Here is an 18,540-nt window from a genome sequence, read left to right as displayed (position 1 = left end):
TTAGTTGCAGGGGGCGCAGCCCACCATCCCATGTGGGAATTGAACTGGCAACCTTGTTAAGAGCTCTTGCTCTAACCAACTGAGCTATCTGGCTGTCCCTCTCCTTCACTTTTGAAGGATAATTTCAAAAGATACAGAAAAATAGGTTGGTATTTATTTCTTTAAGTACTATAAATGTTTCACACCACTGTCTTTTTGCTGCTTGGTTACTGAAGAGAAGTTGGATGTAATTTCTACCTTTGTTTTTCTGTAGATAAGGAGTCCCCCTCCCCCCCACCTCTCCTACCCTGGCTTCTTTCAGTATTTTAAAATTTATCTTTGTTTTTCTGAAGTTTAAAACAAACCTAGGTATAATTTTGGGGCATTTATACTGCTTGATGTTCTCTGAACTTCCTGAATCTGCGGTTTGGTGTTTGGCATTAATTAGTCCTTAAGTTTTTATTGTTTCAGGTGTTTCTTCTGTTCCTTTCTCTTTTTTTCCTTCTGGTATTCCCAAAATGTGTATGTTACACCTTTTGTAATTACCCCACAGTATTTGAATATTCTGTTCTGGTTTTTGTTTGTTTGTTTTTTATCTTTTTTCTCTTTGCTTTTCAGTTTTAAAAGTTTCTATTAAGATATCTTCAAGCTCCAATTCTTTGTCCAGTGTACTAATAATCCCATCAGACACAGTTCTTTATTTCTATTACAGTGTTTATCATCTCTCTAGCATTTACTTTTGGTGCATTCTTAGGATTTCTATCTATTAGGTTGGTGCAAAGGTAATTGCGGTTTTTGCAATTATTTTTAACCTTTTAAACCGCGATTACTTTTGCAGCGAACTAATACATTGCCCATCTGTCCTTGTATGCTGTCTACTTTATCCATTAGAGCCTTTAGTATATTAATCATAGTTGTTTGAAATTCCTGGTTTGATAATTCCAATGTTCCTGCCATGTCTGGTTCTGATGCTTGCTCTGTCTTATCACATTGTGCTTTTTGCCATTTTGTATGCCTTGTAAATTTTTCTTGATAGCCAGACATGATGTACTCAGTAAAAGAAATTGCTATAAATAGGCCATTAATAAAAATCATATGTTCATATCAATAGATGCAAAAAAAGAATATGACAAGATACAACATTCATTTGTGCTTAAAACACTCAATAAAGTAGGTATAGAAGGAAAGTACATCAACATAATAACAGCCTTGTATGCATGACAAGCCCACAGCTAACATCATACTTAATAGTGAAATGTTGAAAACTTTTCCTATAAGATCAGGAAGAAGACAAATGTGCCTAATCTTATTCAGCATAGTACTGGAAGTCCTAGCCGGAGCATTCGGGCAAGAAAAAGAAATAAAAGGCATCCAAATTGGAAAGGAAGAAGTAAAGTTGTTTGTAGATGATACAGTCTTATATATTGAAAATCCTAGGGCCAGTCTGGTGGCTCAGGTGGTTGGAGCTCCATGTTCCTAACACCGAAGGCTGCTGGTTCGATTCCCACATGGGCCAGTGGGCTCTCAATCCACAAGGTGCTAGTTCGATTCCTCGAGTCCCGCAAGGGATGGTGAGCAGAGCCCCCTGCAACTAAGATTGAACACCACACTTTGAGCTGAGCTGCCACTGAGCTCCTGGATGACTCAGTTGGTTGGAAAGCATCCTCCCTTGCCGGTTCGACTCCCGCAAGGGATGGTGGGCTGCGCTCCCTGCAACTGGCAACTGGACCTGGAGCTGAGCTGCACCCTCCACAACTAAGATTGAAAGGACAACAACTTGACTTAGAAAGAAAAAAAGTCCTAGATGTACACACTGTTCCCCAATAAAGTCCTGTTCCCCCTTCCCCAATAAAATCTTTTTAAAAAAAATGAAAATCCTAAAGAGCCTACCCAAAAACTGTTAGAATAGCCACCCAGCTACAATGAGAGGGAATTTGCCTTACTTTTTTTTATATTAGTTATCATTGCTGTGTAGCAAATTACCCCCAAAACTTGGTGACTTAAAACAACAAACATTTTTTATCTAACGATTTCTGTGGGTCAGAAATTTGGGAGCAGCTTAGCTGTCTGTTCCTGGCTTAAGGTCTCCCAGGAAGTTACTCTCATACTGTCAGCCAGGCTGCAGTTGTCTGAAGAGTGAGCCTGAAGGATTCACTTCTGAATTGGCTCACTCACAAGGCTTTGGGCAAATGGCCTGAGTTCTTTGCTAAGTGGGCCTCTTTAAGGAGTATCTTGAAAGTCCTTATGACATGGTAACTAGCTTCCTCCAGGGCAGGTGACTCATGATAGAGAACAAAAACTAAGTCACAATGCCTTTTATGACACAGTCATACGTTGTCATGTCCACAGGGCTTTTTGATGGAAGCAAGTTACTAAGCAACACAGCCACAGTCAAGGGAAGGGAAATGAAGCCCCACCTTTTGAAGTAGGAGGAGAGTCAAACTGAATATTACTAACTAACCAAGTGGAGGTAGGCAGTGGAAAAGACTCAGAATACCTCTTGACAGTGGCTTTCTGGAACATTTCATTAAATTGTTAGTGATTTCTCAAGGAAGGGGGAATAATTTGATGTTATTTCTAAGATTAAGTCTGGTGTTAAGACTTGGGCTATTATTGAGATATATACTTAAATAATATTGTTTTTCTCATTCTACTTAGGACATTTTAAAAATTAATGTATTGGAAGGAAAACAAATGATAAACCCAATAAAAAAATATGTAAGTAGTCCTTTTTATTTTCTGCTGAAGTTTTGTTTTGGAGACAGTTTTTTGAAATGAAGCAGTCATCAATCAGGATTTAGAAACAAAAGTTTTATTTCAGGTGCTGGGGATTAGGAAGAAGGCTAATGTGAATTGGTCAAAAGTATGAATTATAAAATATCTTTTTTTTTTTTTTTTTTAAGATTTTACTGGGGCAGGGGAACAGGATTTTATTGGGGAACAGTGTGTATTTCCAAGACTTTTTTATTGGAGAACAATAATGTGTTTTTCCCAGGACTCACCAGCTTCATCAAGTTGTCCTTTCAGTCTTAGTTGTGGAGGGCACAGCTCAGCTCCAGGTCCAGTTGCCGTTGCTAGTTGCAGGGGGCACAGCCCACCATCCCTTGCGGGAGTCGAACCGGAAACCTTGTGGTTGAGAGGACACGCTCCAACCAACTGGGCCATCTGGCCACCCGGAAGCTAAGAGACAGTCCATTGACTTCATTCTAGTTGCGGAGGGTGCAGCTCACTGGCTCTTGTGGGAATCTCACTGGCCCTTGTGGGAATCTAACTGGCAACCCCATTGCCCAGAGCTCGGGCTCTAACCAGTTGAGCCACCTGTTCGCCCGTAATACCTTTAGAACATCCAATTTGGGAGTAACTTTTAATTTTGATATAATTTTAAACTTAGAGAAGAGTTAAAATACTAGTATGAGGGACTTTTATATCCCCTTTACCCAGATTCATGAATTCATGTTTTTTGACATTTATCATTCTTTCTCCTGTGTAAAACCGGCAGAAATAATCCTGTAGTGTGATAATTCAGTTTTTTTGACTCATTGCAATGAGATTGCAGACCAGAGGAACCACAACGTTTCTTACAAAAGGGTAAAAGAGATTTCTTACAGGATTTTGGAGAAGAGTGACATCCGGATGAAATTTAAATAAAGTAGTGTTTTATAGGGACAAAGCAAAGCCAGGGCTATGTGTAAAGGAGTCAACGTCAGGTCTCGACTATGAAATGGACCAAGGGCGTTGTTTCCTTGAAAACTACAAAATTCAGAGAAGGAATGTTGTGTTAAAACTCTTATCTGTAACTCTGGTATCTCTGTTGGTAATCAGGATTTCATCTCTGTGTCAAAGTTATTACTTAGATCCTTTTAGCAAAAGTAGGATATTTCAGAAAGTTTCCTCTTGTCCCTTTCCAGTCATTTCCCTGCCTGAGAAACAAGTACTGTTCATTTTTTTCATGATGGATTAGTTTTGCCTGTCCTAGAACTTCATGGGAATGGAATAATGTGGATATGAATAGTAGTGTGTCGTTTCACACAGCATAATATCTGTGAGAATCATCTGTTTTGTTTGAATCTTGCAGCACTTTTTACTTTTTCTTTGCTAAGTAGTATTGCATTTTATCATTATACTGCAGTTTTTTTATCCATTTTCTTGTTGATGGACTTGTGGGTTTCCAGTTTTGGAGTATCATGAAGAAGGCTGCTAATGAAGATTTTTATATAAAGTTTCCTGTCTGTGTATGTTTTTATTTCTCTTGGGTAAATACCTAGGTGTGAAATTCCTGCATCAAAGGCTAGGTGCAGGAATATATGTTTAATATTAAGAAACTGTCAAAACTTTTCAAAATAACTGTTCCATTTTACATTCCCATCAGCAATTTGTGAGAGGTCCCAGTTGCTTCAGCTCCTTTGTAGTGTTTGGTGTTGGTCTTTTTAATCTTAGCCATTATTTAGGAGTATGAAGTGGTCTTTCAGAGTAGTTTCAATTTTATTATCCTAATTACCATGATGTTGAGCATCTTTTCATGTGTTTATTGGCCATTCATATCTTCCTTCATGAAGTGTCTATTCATGTCATTTGCCCATTTCCTTATTGGATTGTTTGCTTTATATTGTTGAGTTGTAGGAGTTCTTTACGCATATGTATTTAGAGTACAAGTCTGTCAGACACATTTAACAAATACGTTCTCCCAGTCTGAGGCATGCGTATTCACTTTCTTGATATCTTTCGATGAGTGGAAGCTTTAATTTTGACGAAGTATAATTTATTACTTTTTCTTTTAAAACTTTTGTAGTTTTAGCTTTTACAGTTAGGTCTATGACCCACTTGAAATTAATTTTTATTTATGGTGTGAAGTATGGATCAGATTCATTTGTTTTCCATGTGGATATCCACTCTTTCCAGCACCATTTGTTGATAAGACACCCCCTCCCACACACACACACACACACACACACACACTGAATTGCTTTGGTACCTTTATTGAAAATGAAAGGACTAGAAAAGTGTGGATCTATTTCTGGGCTTGTTCTGTTGGTCCATGTGCAATAGTATTAATACACTTTGAAAAACGATATAAAATGCTTAGTATTAGATATTGGCATACATAGCAAAAACCTTTCCCATTCATGTTTTGATAGCATTGGAGATCTTTCTTATGATTAACTTATGGCCAATGATATTTGGAGGCTTTTCAAGCATAGTTCTCTACATACTCCTGTGCTACATTTTTGTGTATCTTGTGAGATTGATGTTCACTTTTATTCTTCTATATTTGTTTGTAAATATGAGAAAGCGCTTGTTCAGTACACAGTTCTAAAATTAACAAGACGCTTCAGGTGCCTTCTTTAAAGTAAAATAGTTTTCTATACATTTATTATAAAAATCTAGACAGGACTTCATCTCACTGTCCACTAAGAGAGATACTTTGGGTCCTTGCAGTGGGAAGGGGAAGAATAGCAGATGTTATGGTTTCTTTACAAAGAAAACTTAGTCTAGAACCTTGCCCATTCGTACCAATACTGTAACATAATTATCAGTCACATTCAGCAAATATTTATTAGCACTGTGCTGAATGATATGGGGATTTTACCCTCATGGAATTTAGCAGTGTAGCTGAGGAATTAACAAAATTGAAAAAAACATAAAGTAATGTATGCTTAATGTTTGCATCAATGACATTGAGAGAGTTTTACATATCTTTATTAAAAATGCCTGTGTTGTGGGCCTCAATATTATTCTGAGTTACAATAAATCTAAAAGTAAACAATGGATAGTTGCAATTCACTCACAGGGGAGAGGATACAGAATTATAAAATGGAGAGATTGGATCTCATATAAATCTTGTGTTGTTGGAAACTGACTGAACATCATTTATAAGTTAACATTTTTTTGTTTACTCTAGGTGACGTAGTGTTATATGTATTTTGAATTTTCTGCATAAATTCTTTGGTATGAATGGATTTATGAAAAGCTGAATTTATTATTAGAAGTTGAATTATAAAGAAGTTCTAATACAAAAAGGCATTTATTCTTTTTATTTACTGTATTACATCAATTTTAGATGGACACCCCACTTAGCCCCATATACCTCTTAGGATGTTTAAAATCAGGCTGTGATCCTCAATCAGTTGTGGCCAAGTGAGGCAGTCTGCAGTCAGGTTATGAATAAACATCAAAGGTGTTGTTATATGCCTGTAGAGAATAAGCAATGCCTCTAAAAAAGAAAAAAAAAAACAACAGGAAACACTAAAGGACTGTTCCTTTAACCCTACATTAATGGTTGTGGGGAAGGGATGGGGAAAGATAGGTAGACTGGACCTACTTAATTGCAAAGCCTGCTTAAAGTGGAACTCTTTAGTTGTTTTATGGATTCTTTGAAGAAATACCAATCTTGATGGCACAGATGATTTTGTAAGGAAGAGCCAGAAAATATTGAAGATGTGGAATCAAAGTGATTCAAAAGACTTGGACTATGACTTTTTCTGAAAGTACAAAAGTGATATATGAGAAAAATCAATGTTTAAACCCAAAACAGTTCTTATAATCAGTATGAAATGTGAATTCTATATTGTAAGAACGCATTGATAAAACGATAGTAATCTTTGTGTGTTTTTTGTCGTTCCTTTGATATCAATATTCTGTATTATTTATAGTGCTCTTTCATTATTTTCATGTAAGCTCGCATCGTCACTCAATTACAGGTTAGTTTATTCCCAGTTACGAGCCCTGTGACCTTGGACAAGTGTTTAACCTCTCTGAGCATTGATTTTGTAGCTATAAAATGAGATTACATTTACCTAACAGCACTATTATGTTGTATTTTTCTGTTTCCACTTAAATTCCAAGAGTTAACACATGTTATACTTAAATCTCATAATGTTTCAAGTAGGCTATTCATATACCCTGTGTAAAGTGAAACTTTGTTGCCAAGATGTTATTCATTCTCCATTTGATCTTTTGGCACTACTTAGAAAAATTATATTTCAGTAATGAATAAAAGTAATTTTATTTGTTAACTAGTGGGGAGTGAGGAGACAGAAGCAGGCAGATGATTGTCTTTCAGTATGGAAGTGGTTGAACACTGTACTAGAACGTGCTGTGGTAGTCAAAAGCTTGCAGCTAGCTCTATGTGGAATCTGCAAATGTAACAGCCACAAATACAGCCTGATAAAGGATTGTCTTGTAGGCTACTCAAATACCAACAGCATTGCTGTTGATGTGATTTATTTTTTTCCTAACCAGTGAACAAATGTTGGTTAACTTATGAACAAAACTAAAATACAAATTTCCTTGCCTTTACACACAAGTTGTATTTTGGAAATACTCGTTTAGTTCTAAAATAACAGGGAGAAAAAAGATGATATTTATGTATAAAATGGGTGTAGGTTCTAGGTTAATGTAATTATAACTAGGTTTTTGTTTTGTTTCGTTTACCTACTTGAATGTCCAGCTGGAAATTCGAAGTGTGGACTGTTTGTTGTGTAGGTCAGTTTGGTGCATTGCAGGATGTCTTGCAATCCTGGGCCCTTTCCACTAAATGCAAGTAGTCATCTTAATCATTTGAGAACTAAAAAATATTCCCTCCAATTTTAACAATCTTCCCAGGCTTTACCCCTTGTTGAGAACTGTTGGTCTTAGATGTGTGACAGGTGAGGAAATTATGTACTAGAGTAAGAAATGATATGCAGTTTATTTGTAATCATTCATTGACCGAATTTAATTAAAATAGATAATTTGAGACTTTAAAAATTATGATGGCTGTATTGTATCTTCTTATTTTTCCTAGTAAAATGAATGAAAATAAACCTGATGGCTCACAGACTCTCGGTAAGTAACTGTATTGAAAATAGTATCAAATGTTATTTAAAATACTAAGATATTTTACTCTTGCTTTTTTAATTTTAATACATCTTTTTAAATGCTACTCAAACCATAGGAATGAATTTCCTTATCCATGGTTACTTCATATATCCATTTACTAAAGTACAATATTATGTGTGTTCATTTCAACAAAAAACTGCTATAAGAGGATAATTTGCCAAATTTTATTTGTATTCTCTATATGTATGCATCAGGTATCGTTTATATCTGAATAAAACAGTATTACTTTTTTAATCAATAAAATTTTTTTCACATTTTCCTTACAAAAGGAAAAATGCAGGTGAGAACAATTTAAACAATACACAACTTTAACGGGAAAAGGAAGTTACCTGTAAGTGCTTACAACAGCCTCCTCAAAGAGATGCAGACCTTTGTTTTTAGTTGTTTTCTTCTACCACTTCTCCCCTCATTTACTCCTTTTAAGATTTCTTTTTTGATTCCCTCTCACATTAAAGTGTGACACTGAAAACTATACCTTGGCTATCACGTACAGAGAGCATCTGTTGACTACATCATGTTGGATAAGGAAATGTGTGTTCTTAAAGCTCCCCCTGCTCTTGATTTTATCTACAGACTTCTATCGGCGATGCTAATAATTCTGAAACAGAAATTCATGGACCAGCTTCAAGTGTTTGCCAAAGGCAAATACTACCTATACCGTTATTTAGTTAATATTTTTGCTAATATTGACTCAATTATATATATATATAATATATACATGAATGTTTTTATTTCATTATTGTCATACAATCAGTATCATTTGCTACAGTACAAAGTAATCTTAATAAGTATAATAAAGTCAAAACAATTTACTGAATTTTAAACATTAAAATTAAAAAACAACAAAGTACAAATAAAAGCAAAAGTAATCTACTTAAAATGCATGCCTGAAACCTAGTCTGTTTTGCGTTTAGGGTGAGGGGAGGAGGGGAACAAATGAAAAGTCATAGCCTCAGAGTATATAGCAGATGCAGCTCCATCCAAGCATATCTCATGAGGACCCTTCTGTAGTGTCCGCTAATTCCTTGTGTTCCTCTTTCTCTTGACAGCTGCACACACTCTTATAGCTTAAAGTATAGGCACTAGGGATGAAGGAGTTCAGGTGGGAGCTACTGGTGTGTGATGCCCAATAAACAAATAGCAATTTGCTGGAGTTAATGTGATCAGTTACTTTGGATGGAGAAGGAAGGGGAGCTGAAATCTTTCAAAAGATTGTGGGGAGGGTCTTTCAGTTATATGGCTTATTGAACTGGAGTAAGAAAGGCAAATGGAGGGGTGATATTTCACAATATTAAATATTAGTTCATGCTGTTTGTTTCCACTTCTGGAATCTGTTTTGTGACTTGCCTGTTAACATATATATAGTACCTTTTTAATGAATAATATCCATTCTTGATAACATGTATTATTAAATAAGACTAGCCACTATAATAGGTAAACCCTGAAGTCTTAATGGTTTGACACGATAAAAGTTTATTACTTACCCATGTTACAGTCCAGTGTGGATTGGTTAGGGGACATGGGACAGAAAGGGAGGTTCTGCTCCATGCAGTCATTTGGAGATTGAGGCTCCTTCCATCTGATATTGGTCAGCCATCTTGGGATCCTCAGAGTATTTTCTCTTCAGCTAGGGATTTTCTCATTGTTTTATTAGTATATTATTAGAAATTTTCTGTGCTAGTAGACATAAGATAGAAAAGATTGATAATTATACTAACACTTATTCAGTTCTATGCGCCACACCCTTTTAATTATTTTACTACATAAATGGATTCCTATATTGTGACCTTTTGTGCTTTGCTTCTTTCACTTAGCATATTTCCAGGCTCATCTATGTTGTTGCATATACCGTGTTTCCCCGAAAATAAGACCTAGCCCGACAATCAGCTCTAATGTGTCTTTTGGAGCAAAACTTAATATAAGACCTGGTATGATATGACATGATATGATATATGATAAGATATAATATGACCAGGTCTTACATTAATTTTTGCTCAAAAATTTTTTTATTTTTTATTTTATTTTATTTATTTTTTGCTCCAAAAGACACATTAGATCTGATGTCTGGCTAGGTCTTATTTTTGGGGAAACATGGTATCATTACTTCATTACTTTTTATTGCTGAATAATATTCTATTGTATGGATGTACTATATTTTGTTTATCCATTAATCCATCTACTGATGGACATTTAGTTTGTTTTTTTTTAAGGCTATTGTGAACAGTGCTACTATGAACATTAGTTTATAAGATCTGTTTGTATATCTGTTTTAATTTCTTTGGCACGCATACCCAGGAGTGGACTTGTTGTGTCACATGGTAACTATGTTTAACTTTTTGAAGAACTGCCAGACTATTTTCCAAAGTAGCTTTCCATTTTTCATTTCCACTAGCAGTGTACGACGGTTCCTGTTTCTCCACAGCCTTACAAACATTTTTTATTATCTGTTATTTGTTGCTATGAATGTTAATGCTTTTTGATTATAGCCCTGCTAGTGGCTATGGAATGGTGTCTTATTGTAGTTTTGATTTGCATTTCTCTGATTAATAGTATTAAGTGTCTTTTAATGTGTTTGTTTACTATATATCTTTGCAGAAATGTCTATTCAGATCTTTTGCCACATTTTAAAATTGGGTTGAATTTTCGCTATTGACTTGTAAGACTATACATTCTAGACCCTAGACGCTTAACAGGTATATGATTTCCAAACATATTCCCCCATTCTGTAGATTGTCTTTTCATTCCCTTGATTGTGTTCTATAATGCACAAAAGTTTTAAAGTTTGATAAAGTTCAATGTCTATTTTTTTAATTACATTTACTTTTAGTGTTATGTGATAGCTAAATACTATTGCAAATTCAAGGTTATAGAGATTTACCCCTATATTTTCTTCTAACAGTTTTATAGTTTTAACTCTTACAGTTAGGTCTTCGATTTGTTTTTAGTTAACTTTTGTATATGGTATGACGTAGGGGTTGATTTTATTTTCTTGCATGTGTCTATCCAGTTGTCCCAGTATCATTTGTTGAAGAGACTATTATTTCCCCATTGAATGGTCTTGACATCCTTGTTTAAAATTAATTGACCTTAGATGTGTGGGTTTATTTCTGGGCTCTTCTTTTTCCATTGATCTATGTATTTATCCTTATGCCAGTACCACACTTTTTATTTCTATAACTTTGTCATAAGTTTTGAGACTTCTCTCTTTTTTTCTAGGTCAGTCTGAAGTTCTTTTCAAAGAACCAGCTTTGTTTTTTATTGATTCTTTCTGTTGTTTTCTATTCTCTTTCATTTATCTCTGCTCTAATCTTTATTATTCCCTTCTGCTAGCTTTGGGTTTAGATTGTTCTTTTTTTTCTTCTAGTTCCTTAAGGCTAACATGTATTGATTTGGGATCTTTCTTTTTTTTTTTATACAGATTTTCATGAGTCTAAAGATCAGGCAGAGGTGAAAGCTTAGGGTTTCTGGGGTCTTTCCTGAGCATATGTCCAGTCCTGAGCATGTGCGTGTTCTTCCAGAATCCCCCAGTGTAGATGAGAACTTTTCAAAACCATTATTTCACCATGTAAATCCCTTATTCTCTCCTAGACTTTTTAGTCTATCACCTGCTTGCCTGTTATTCTTTGCTTCAAGCTGCTGCAGCGAGTATACGAGTATTTGTCCTAAACGTTTTGACAAGTGGTCAGGCTCTAGCCCTAAGAAAGTTCTGAGGCAGGCAAAACAAGGGCAAGTTCACAGGGATCTAAAAAACAGCATAGGGAATATAATCAATAATATTGTAATAACTGTAGTGTCAGGTGGGTACTAGACTTATCAGGGGGATCACTTTGTAAGTTATATAAATGTAACCACTATGCTGTACACCTGAAACTAATATAACATTGAATATCAACTGTAACTGAAAAATAAAAGAAAGAAAAAAGGGCAAGCATCTGAGCCTATTCCTCAGGGAGCCACCACACAGGTCAAAATATACAGTCACATTTCTTTGAGAACAAGGTCCATATTACCTCCTCTTGGACAATCCACACCAGGAGCATGGGCCATGGTAGCTAAGGCCATGCATGGCCCAGCTGGAGAGTGGGGGGGTGGTAGGTAGGTAAGTTAAAATGCCATAAAGCTCTCATCAAAATTTAGTAACTTGTTTCTTTATTGAGCATTTTACCGATTGTAACTTTTTAAACTAGATTTCAAAGTTTCTGAAAAATAGATTCTAATAGTTTTTGGCAGCATAATCATTGCTGTAGAGGAGTTTGGAGTTTCCTAATTCATTATTTTTATTTGTTTGTTTTGGCATTCAGTGTTACTTTATATTAATTTCAGGTATACTGCATAGTGGTTAGACATTTATATAATTTAAGAAGTAATCCCCCTGACTAGTCTAGTACCCACCTGGCACTGTACATAGGTATTACCATATTGACTATATTCCCTGTATTTGACATCCCCATGACTATTTTGTAACTACCAATTTGTACTTCTTAAGCCCTTCAACTTTTTCACCCTGCCCCCCAACCCCTCTCCCATCTATCGCCTAGATAATTCTAGTACCCATCTGACACCATACATAGATATTACAATATTATTGACTATTTTCCTTAATGCTATATACCAAATTGGTTCATGGTAACCAATTTGTACTTCTTAATTCCTTCCCCTTTCTTACTCACCCCCCAACCCCGACCCTATCTGGCAACCATCAAAATGTTCTGTATATATGAGTATTTTCTGTTTTATTTGTTTGCTTACTTTATTTTTTAGATTCCAGTTATAAGTGAAATTGCATTACATCTGTCTTTCTCTGTCTGACATACTCTGCTTTGCACGATACCCTCCAGGTCCATTCATGCTGCTTCAGATGGCAAGAACTGTTCTGTTCCATGGCTGAGCAATATTCCATTGTATATATGTACCATCTACTCTTTATCCATTCATCCATCAGTGGACACCCAGGCTGCCTCCATATCTTGGTCATTGTAAAAAAAGGCTGCAAAAAATATATGGATGCACATGTCCCCTCAAAGTAGCGTTTTGGGTTTCTTCAGATAAGTACCCAGAAGTGGGATTGTTGGATCCTTTGTCTCTTGTTATAGCCTTGTTTAAAGTCTCTTTTTGTTTGGTATAAGTATTGCTAACTCAGCTTTTCTTGTTTCTATTTTCGTGAAATACCTTTTTCCCATCCCTTTATTTTCAATCTGTGTGTGCCTTTCTATCTGAAATGAGTCTCTTGTAAGCAGCATATGTAAGGGTCTTGTTTCCTTATCCATTCAGCCGCCCCAGGTTTTGATTGCAGCGTTTAATCCACTTACACTTAAAGTAATTGTTGATAGATATGTAGTTATTGCCATTTTATTTATATTTTTTATTTTTTTCTTCTTCTTAAGTCCCTCAAACATTTCTTGTAATACTGGTTTGTTGTTGATGAACTCCTTTAGCTTCTTCTTGTCTGGGAAGCTCTTTATCTGTCCTTTGATTCTAAGTGATAGTTATGCTGGATAGAATAATCTTGGTCACAGGTCCTTGGTTCTCGTCACTTTTGAGTATTTCCTGCCAGTCCCTTGTGGCCTGCAAAGTTTCTGTTGAGAAATCAGCTGATAGTCTTATGGGAGCTCCCTTGTAGGTAAGTAACTGCTTTTATCTTGCTACCTTTAAGATTCTCTCTTTGTCTTTAACCTTTGGCTTTTTACTTATGGTGTGTCTTGGTGTGGGCCTCTTTGGGTTCATCTTGTTTGGGACTCTGTGCTTCCTGGACTTCTATAGCTATTTCTTTCAGGTTAGGTAAGTTTTCTGTCATTACTTCTTCAAATAGGTTTTCAGTTCCTTGTTCTCTTTCTCTCTCCTTCTGGTGTCCCTATAATGCTAATGTTGGTACACATGATTTTGTTCCAGAGGCCCCTTAAACTCTCCTCATTTTTTTGAATTCTTTTTTTCTTTTTGTTGTTCTGATTGTGTGTTTTTCTGCTACTTTATCTTCTGACTCACTGATTAGATTCTCTGCTTCCTCTAATCTGTTGATTTCCTCTAATACACTCTTCATTTTTGTTATTCTTTATTTCTGACTGGTTCTTTGTTTTCTATCTCCATTTTTGTTTCCTACCTCTTTGTTGAAGTTCTCCTTTGGATCATTGAGCATTCTTATGACCAGTATTTGGAACTCTGCATCTGGTAGATTGCTTGTCTCCATTTTGTTTAGTTCTTTTCTGGGCTTTGTTCTGTTTTTTGTTTTGGTTTGTTTTTTATTTGGGACATGTTTCTTTGTCTCCCCATTTGGCTGCCTCCTTGTGTTTGTTTCTGTGTATTAGGTAGGGTTCCTATGCCTCCTGGTCTTAGTAGAGTGGCCTTATGTAGTAGGTGTCCTGTGGGACCCAGTGGTGCAATTTCTGGTCACTGGAGTGCTCCAGGTGTATCCCTTGTGTGGGTTGTGTGTGCCCTCCAGTTGTAGTTGAGCCTTGGTTGCTGTTTGCATGACAACGGACGGGATTGACCCTGAGGCTGATTGGTTGTGAGGACTTGTGACAACAGTGGAGGAGTTGTGCAGGGGCTGACCATACAAAGCAGGGTTTATTTTAGCAGGGCTCTGGTGCCTGCCCAACCTGTCCTTTGTGTGTCATCCTTGGAGGTGGCTGGGTGATGCTCCGGCCTGGTCTAAACCTGGCCACCAGATATGCCAGCCCTGGAGCCTCTTGGGAAGGGACCCGCTGTAGGCCAAGTTTAGCTGCAGCTGTGCTCTGCTTGGGGCCACCCACAGATGGCTGCTGCCCTCACTGGGCTTAGAGGTACCGCAAGAAGACAGTCTGTGAACCAAGCCTGACTGTCACTATTGCCTGGGTTAGGGCTGCCCAGCCAGAGGTAGGGGACACAAATTAAGCCATGTGATGCTTGTTTGGGTTTTGTGAACCTTTGAGAGATTTTATGAAAGTCTGTGGCATGAGCTAAGACAGGCTGTTTTCAATGGAACAGCCACTGGAAAGCGGCTTGTATCTGCGTGAAAGTTGGGTGGGGCAGGGTCTCGGAATCACTAGGGCGAAGCAGATGAAAGGTGATAGCCAGTTTGATAGAGACTCAGGTATGGTTTCTGCCTGTGTTTGCCCACTAGGAATGGGAAGGGCTCAACAAAGAAACAATGGCTCCTACCAGCTCCTCTATTCAGGAGAAAGCTGCCCTCCACCCCTTGACCTGAAGCAGACAATTCATTTTTTCCTGTATATCCCTGGTACCTTTCAAGCCACTGTTCCAGGGCTGGAGCTCAGAGTGAGCAAGTCCCTCGCTGGTAATTCCATGCATTGGCTCTTGAAAAGGTTCGCCTCCGACTCCAGCTGCCCTCCATTTCACTCAGCCACAATCTCCGCTGGTTTTCACAGCCAGAAGTTGTGGAAACTTCTCTCCCTGGCACTGGAACCCTGGGCCGGGCAGGCTGGTATGGGAATCTCTGCAGCCGAGATATCCCTCCAGATTTTTAATGGTCACACGCTGGTGTGGGACCAGTCCATTCTGTTTCTTTGCCCCGCCTACTAATTTCAAGGTAGCTTCTTCTATATGTCTGTAGTTGTAGGGCTTTGGTTCAGTTAGCCTTCAGGCAATTCTCAGTGATGGTTGTTCTGTAGTTGATGTGGTCCTGAGAGGAGCTGAGCACATCGTTTATCTCCTCTGCCACCTTGACCAGAAATCTAATCCATTATTTTCTGTGATATTACCCTTCAAGTTGCCATTTTAACACACTGGAATTCATCAAAGATTAATGGAAAAATAGAAAGTCACATTGTGTTTTAAAAGTAGTGTTGGACATTTTAAGTTACTGATAACTATAATGTGGTTTGCTCGATCAGAACGAATTGAACACATCAATTGAGAGAAGCACCAATTCCATGTGGTTTTTTTTGAAAAATTTAAAAATATTTTTATATCTACTTCCTTTTTCACTATTAGCTTGTGTTTTCTGTCGAAAGAATGATGACTGTCCTAATAAATATGGAGAAAAGAAAACTAAGGAGAAATGGAATCTCACCGTACATTACTATTGTTTGGTGAGTATAATTTATATTTAAATCCTAGTAATTTGATATTCTTCTAATGAGGAAAACTAGATCCTGATGACTGGTTTCTAAGAATTGGGTGAGTCACTTAACTTCTCTGGATTTCATTTCGCCTATATGTAAAAATAAGATTTTTCATTTATCAAATTCTGAGATTATGAAATTAACTTGGTATGTATAAAGACCTGTCATTATTACCTGTTTATTTTGTCTAACTCTTTGGGGCCTAAGTGACAAAAGGAGAAAATGGTTTGGTTTCTAAGGGAGTTGTTCTTTTTACCACTTTCTTGTTTTCTTTGTTGCTAGAGATAAGTCTTAGAAAAAACTTGTTTGAAAGTTCAGAGAGTAGAAGGAAAGCATTTTATTTCACAGAGAATCTGGAAAGAGAAGTTCTGGCTAAAGGTATTAAATATTTGTAGAAAAGGAAATAGGTTAATTTATGATTTACTCAGAAGAAACAAAAACTGATTACACTCTGAGAATTAGTCTATCATTTGTTCTCATTTCCCTATAACAACTTCTCACCTCATTGAATCCGTGTCTGAAGTTCTTCCTGGGTGCCTCTATAGGACTGTTTACAGCATGGCATCTGGCTTCTCCCAGAGCAAGTGATGAAAAAGACAGGGATAGATAGGTACACCAAGATGGAATCATATAACCTATGATGCTATTTGTAAGCAAGTCATTAAGTGTAGCTGACACTGAAGGGGAAGGGAATTAGACCCCACCTCTTAAGGAGTAACAACAAATTTGTGGACATATTTTTATACCCACCACAGGATCCACGTTAAAACTCTTTACATGCTTCCTTGAGAAACCATCTATTTCTTGGTGGTTTTGTAAGACTAGTTTTGTGTCTCAAATACCCTATGGGTTAAATAGACTTGTATACTAGTCTAGGAACCTAATTTCTCTGTACCAAGACTTAAGGGAACCTGAAGCTGGAATTCCTAATCTGTTTCTAAGTTAGGATCTATTTTATTTTGCATCACACAAGAAAACCTTTTCATTTTCCTGTTTCACTTTTTATGTAGTAGAATTAAGAGAGCTATTTTATTAGTTGGTGAGTTCTTTTTTCGTGACTGATTTTTAGATAAAGTATATCACTTTTGATTTTCTTTAGGATATATTGTACTGATTAAAATAAGCCCCTCCAATCACAAATTTGAAGTATTCTTTATTAATATATTTAAGTGGATCATATAAAAATTTTCCTTACATGCTGTCTTATTTTATAATATTAATGAGTATAATAATTCAAAAACATACTGACCCTAGACTCAACACTTATAAGATTCTATTTCATCATGAACAGGAAAGTTTGGTAATGTTAAAAATGGCAATGGAATGTTAGAGCTGAAAGAGATTTACAGACAAGCTAATCTTGTCCAGGGGTTTTATTTTTGTGTTTAAGATCAGAGACATCAAATTACTTACTAGGGAGAACTGATTCTGGGTGGTGAACACACAATGGGATTTATAAATGATGTAATACAGAATTGTACACCTGAAATCTATGTAATTTTACTAACAAATGTCACCCCAATAAATTAAAAAAATAAAATAAAATAGAACATTAAAAAACATTAAAAAAAAATTCACTTACTAGGGTTCCAGAAAGTTGGACACAGAGCTTGGTTTGCAAGTCAGGATTTCTTATTCATAGTCCCATGCTTTTTCTTAATTCATGATTCCTTAACATTTTTAAACTGAAGTTAAAAATCATATTTTTAAAAACTCAAACATTTTTGTTAATATTTCAAACCTATGTTTCTGTAAGTTTCCCTGTAAATATGCCCTTTTGATTCAGAATCCAGCTAGGGCTAAAGTTAGCCTGAAACATCACTGATAATCTGAATTATTTTCATAATGTTTATGTTATTATATTTACATCTTTCAGTATTTACCACATTTTCCCCCTTCGGATTAATCACGGGATTTCTTTTGTTTGTTTGTTTTCCTTCCTTCCCTTTTCTGTTATTTCCTGGAATATTTTAGAAACTAGTTTGGTTATATGAACTGTTAATATACAGTGTCTTCCAAATAAAAGAATATCAGTAGCCTCTTAATTTGACCATGAAAAGTGAAGAAGTGCTTGAAATTTGAGTTATTTCTATTTTTTATTGGGATATTGTAGATACATATTTTTTTATTCCAAGCCGGTTTCTTAGAGTTTGTTTTCTAATTAAGAATATATTCACAGTTGATGTCAAGTGGAATTTGGCAGAGAGGTAAAGAAGAAGAAGGTGTTTATGGTTTTCTAATTGAAGATATCAGGAAAGAAGTGAATAGAGCTTCTAAACTGGTAAGTAAATGATTTTACTCATTACAGTAAATACCATAAATATTATCAATGCTACCCATCAGTTACTCTACTAAAAATTTATAAGACTTTGATTTTATGTTCCAGTGCTTATTTTTTTAAATATGATGAATTTTTGAAGAACATTTTGTATTTTTGGAAATGGAAGAGCGCTTAACTACTCCTGAATAGTGACAATGCTGTTTTCACTTCCTTATCTTACTCCAACCTACTCATCATTTCACCCACTCTTACTATCAGAATTATGAACATACTTCCACTCTGATGTTCTTTCAACTTCAATCCTGAGTCAACCCAGTCTTTCACTTTTCATTCTTATACCTCAGT

At 36.2% G+C, this 18,540-nt stretch overlaps 1 protein-coding gene across 3 annotated transcripts in view; it reads left to right on the top strand.

The window, feature by feature from the left end:
• Positions 1 to 18,540, top strand: part of G2E3 (G2/M-phase specific E3 ubiquitin protein ligase) — a 126,624-nt gene that overhangs the window by 70,500 nt on the left and 37,584 nt on the right. For all 3 annotated transcript variants that reach the window (XM_081047707.1, XM_081047708.1, XM_081047709.1), the window contains exons 2-4: positions 7,763 to 7,803; positions 15,784 to 15,881; positions 18,094 to 18,195. In XM_081047707.1, coding sequence (XP_080903833.1) covers positions 7,763 to 7,803; positions 15,784 to 15,881; positions 18,094 to 18,195 — 241 coding nt within the window. The remainder of the gene's footprint in view (positions 1 to 7,762; positions 7,804 to 15,783; positions 15,882 to 18,093; positions 18,196 to 18,540) is intronic.

The sequence above is a fragment of the Rhinolophus hipposideros genome (genome assembly GCF_964194185.1).
Source record: "Rhinolophus hipposideros genome assembly, chromosome: 5".
Taxonomy (NCBI): Eukaryota; Metazoa; Chordata; class Mammalia; order Chiroptera; family Rhinolophidae; genus Rhinolophus; species Rhinolophus hipposideros.
This window is presented reverse-complemented; position numbering and strand designations above follow the sequence as displayed.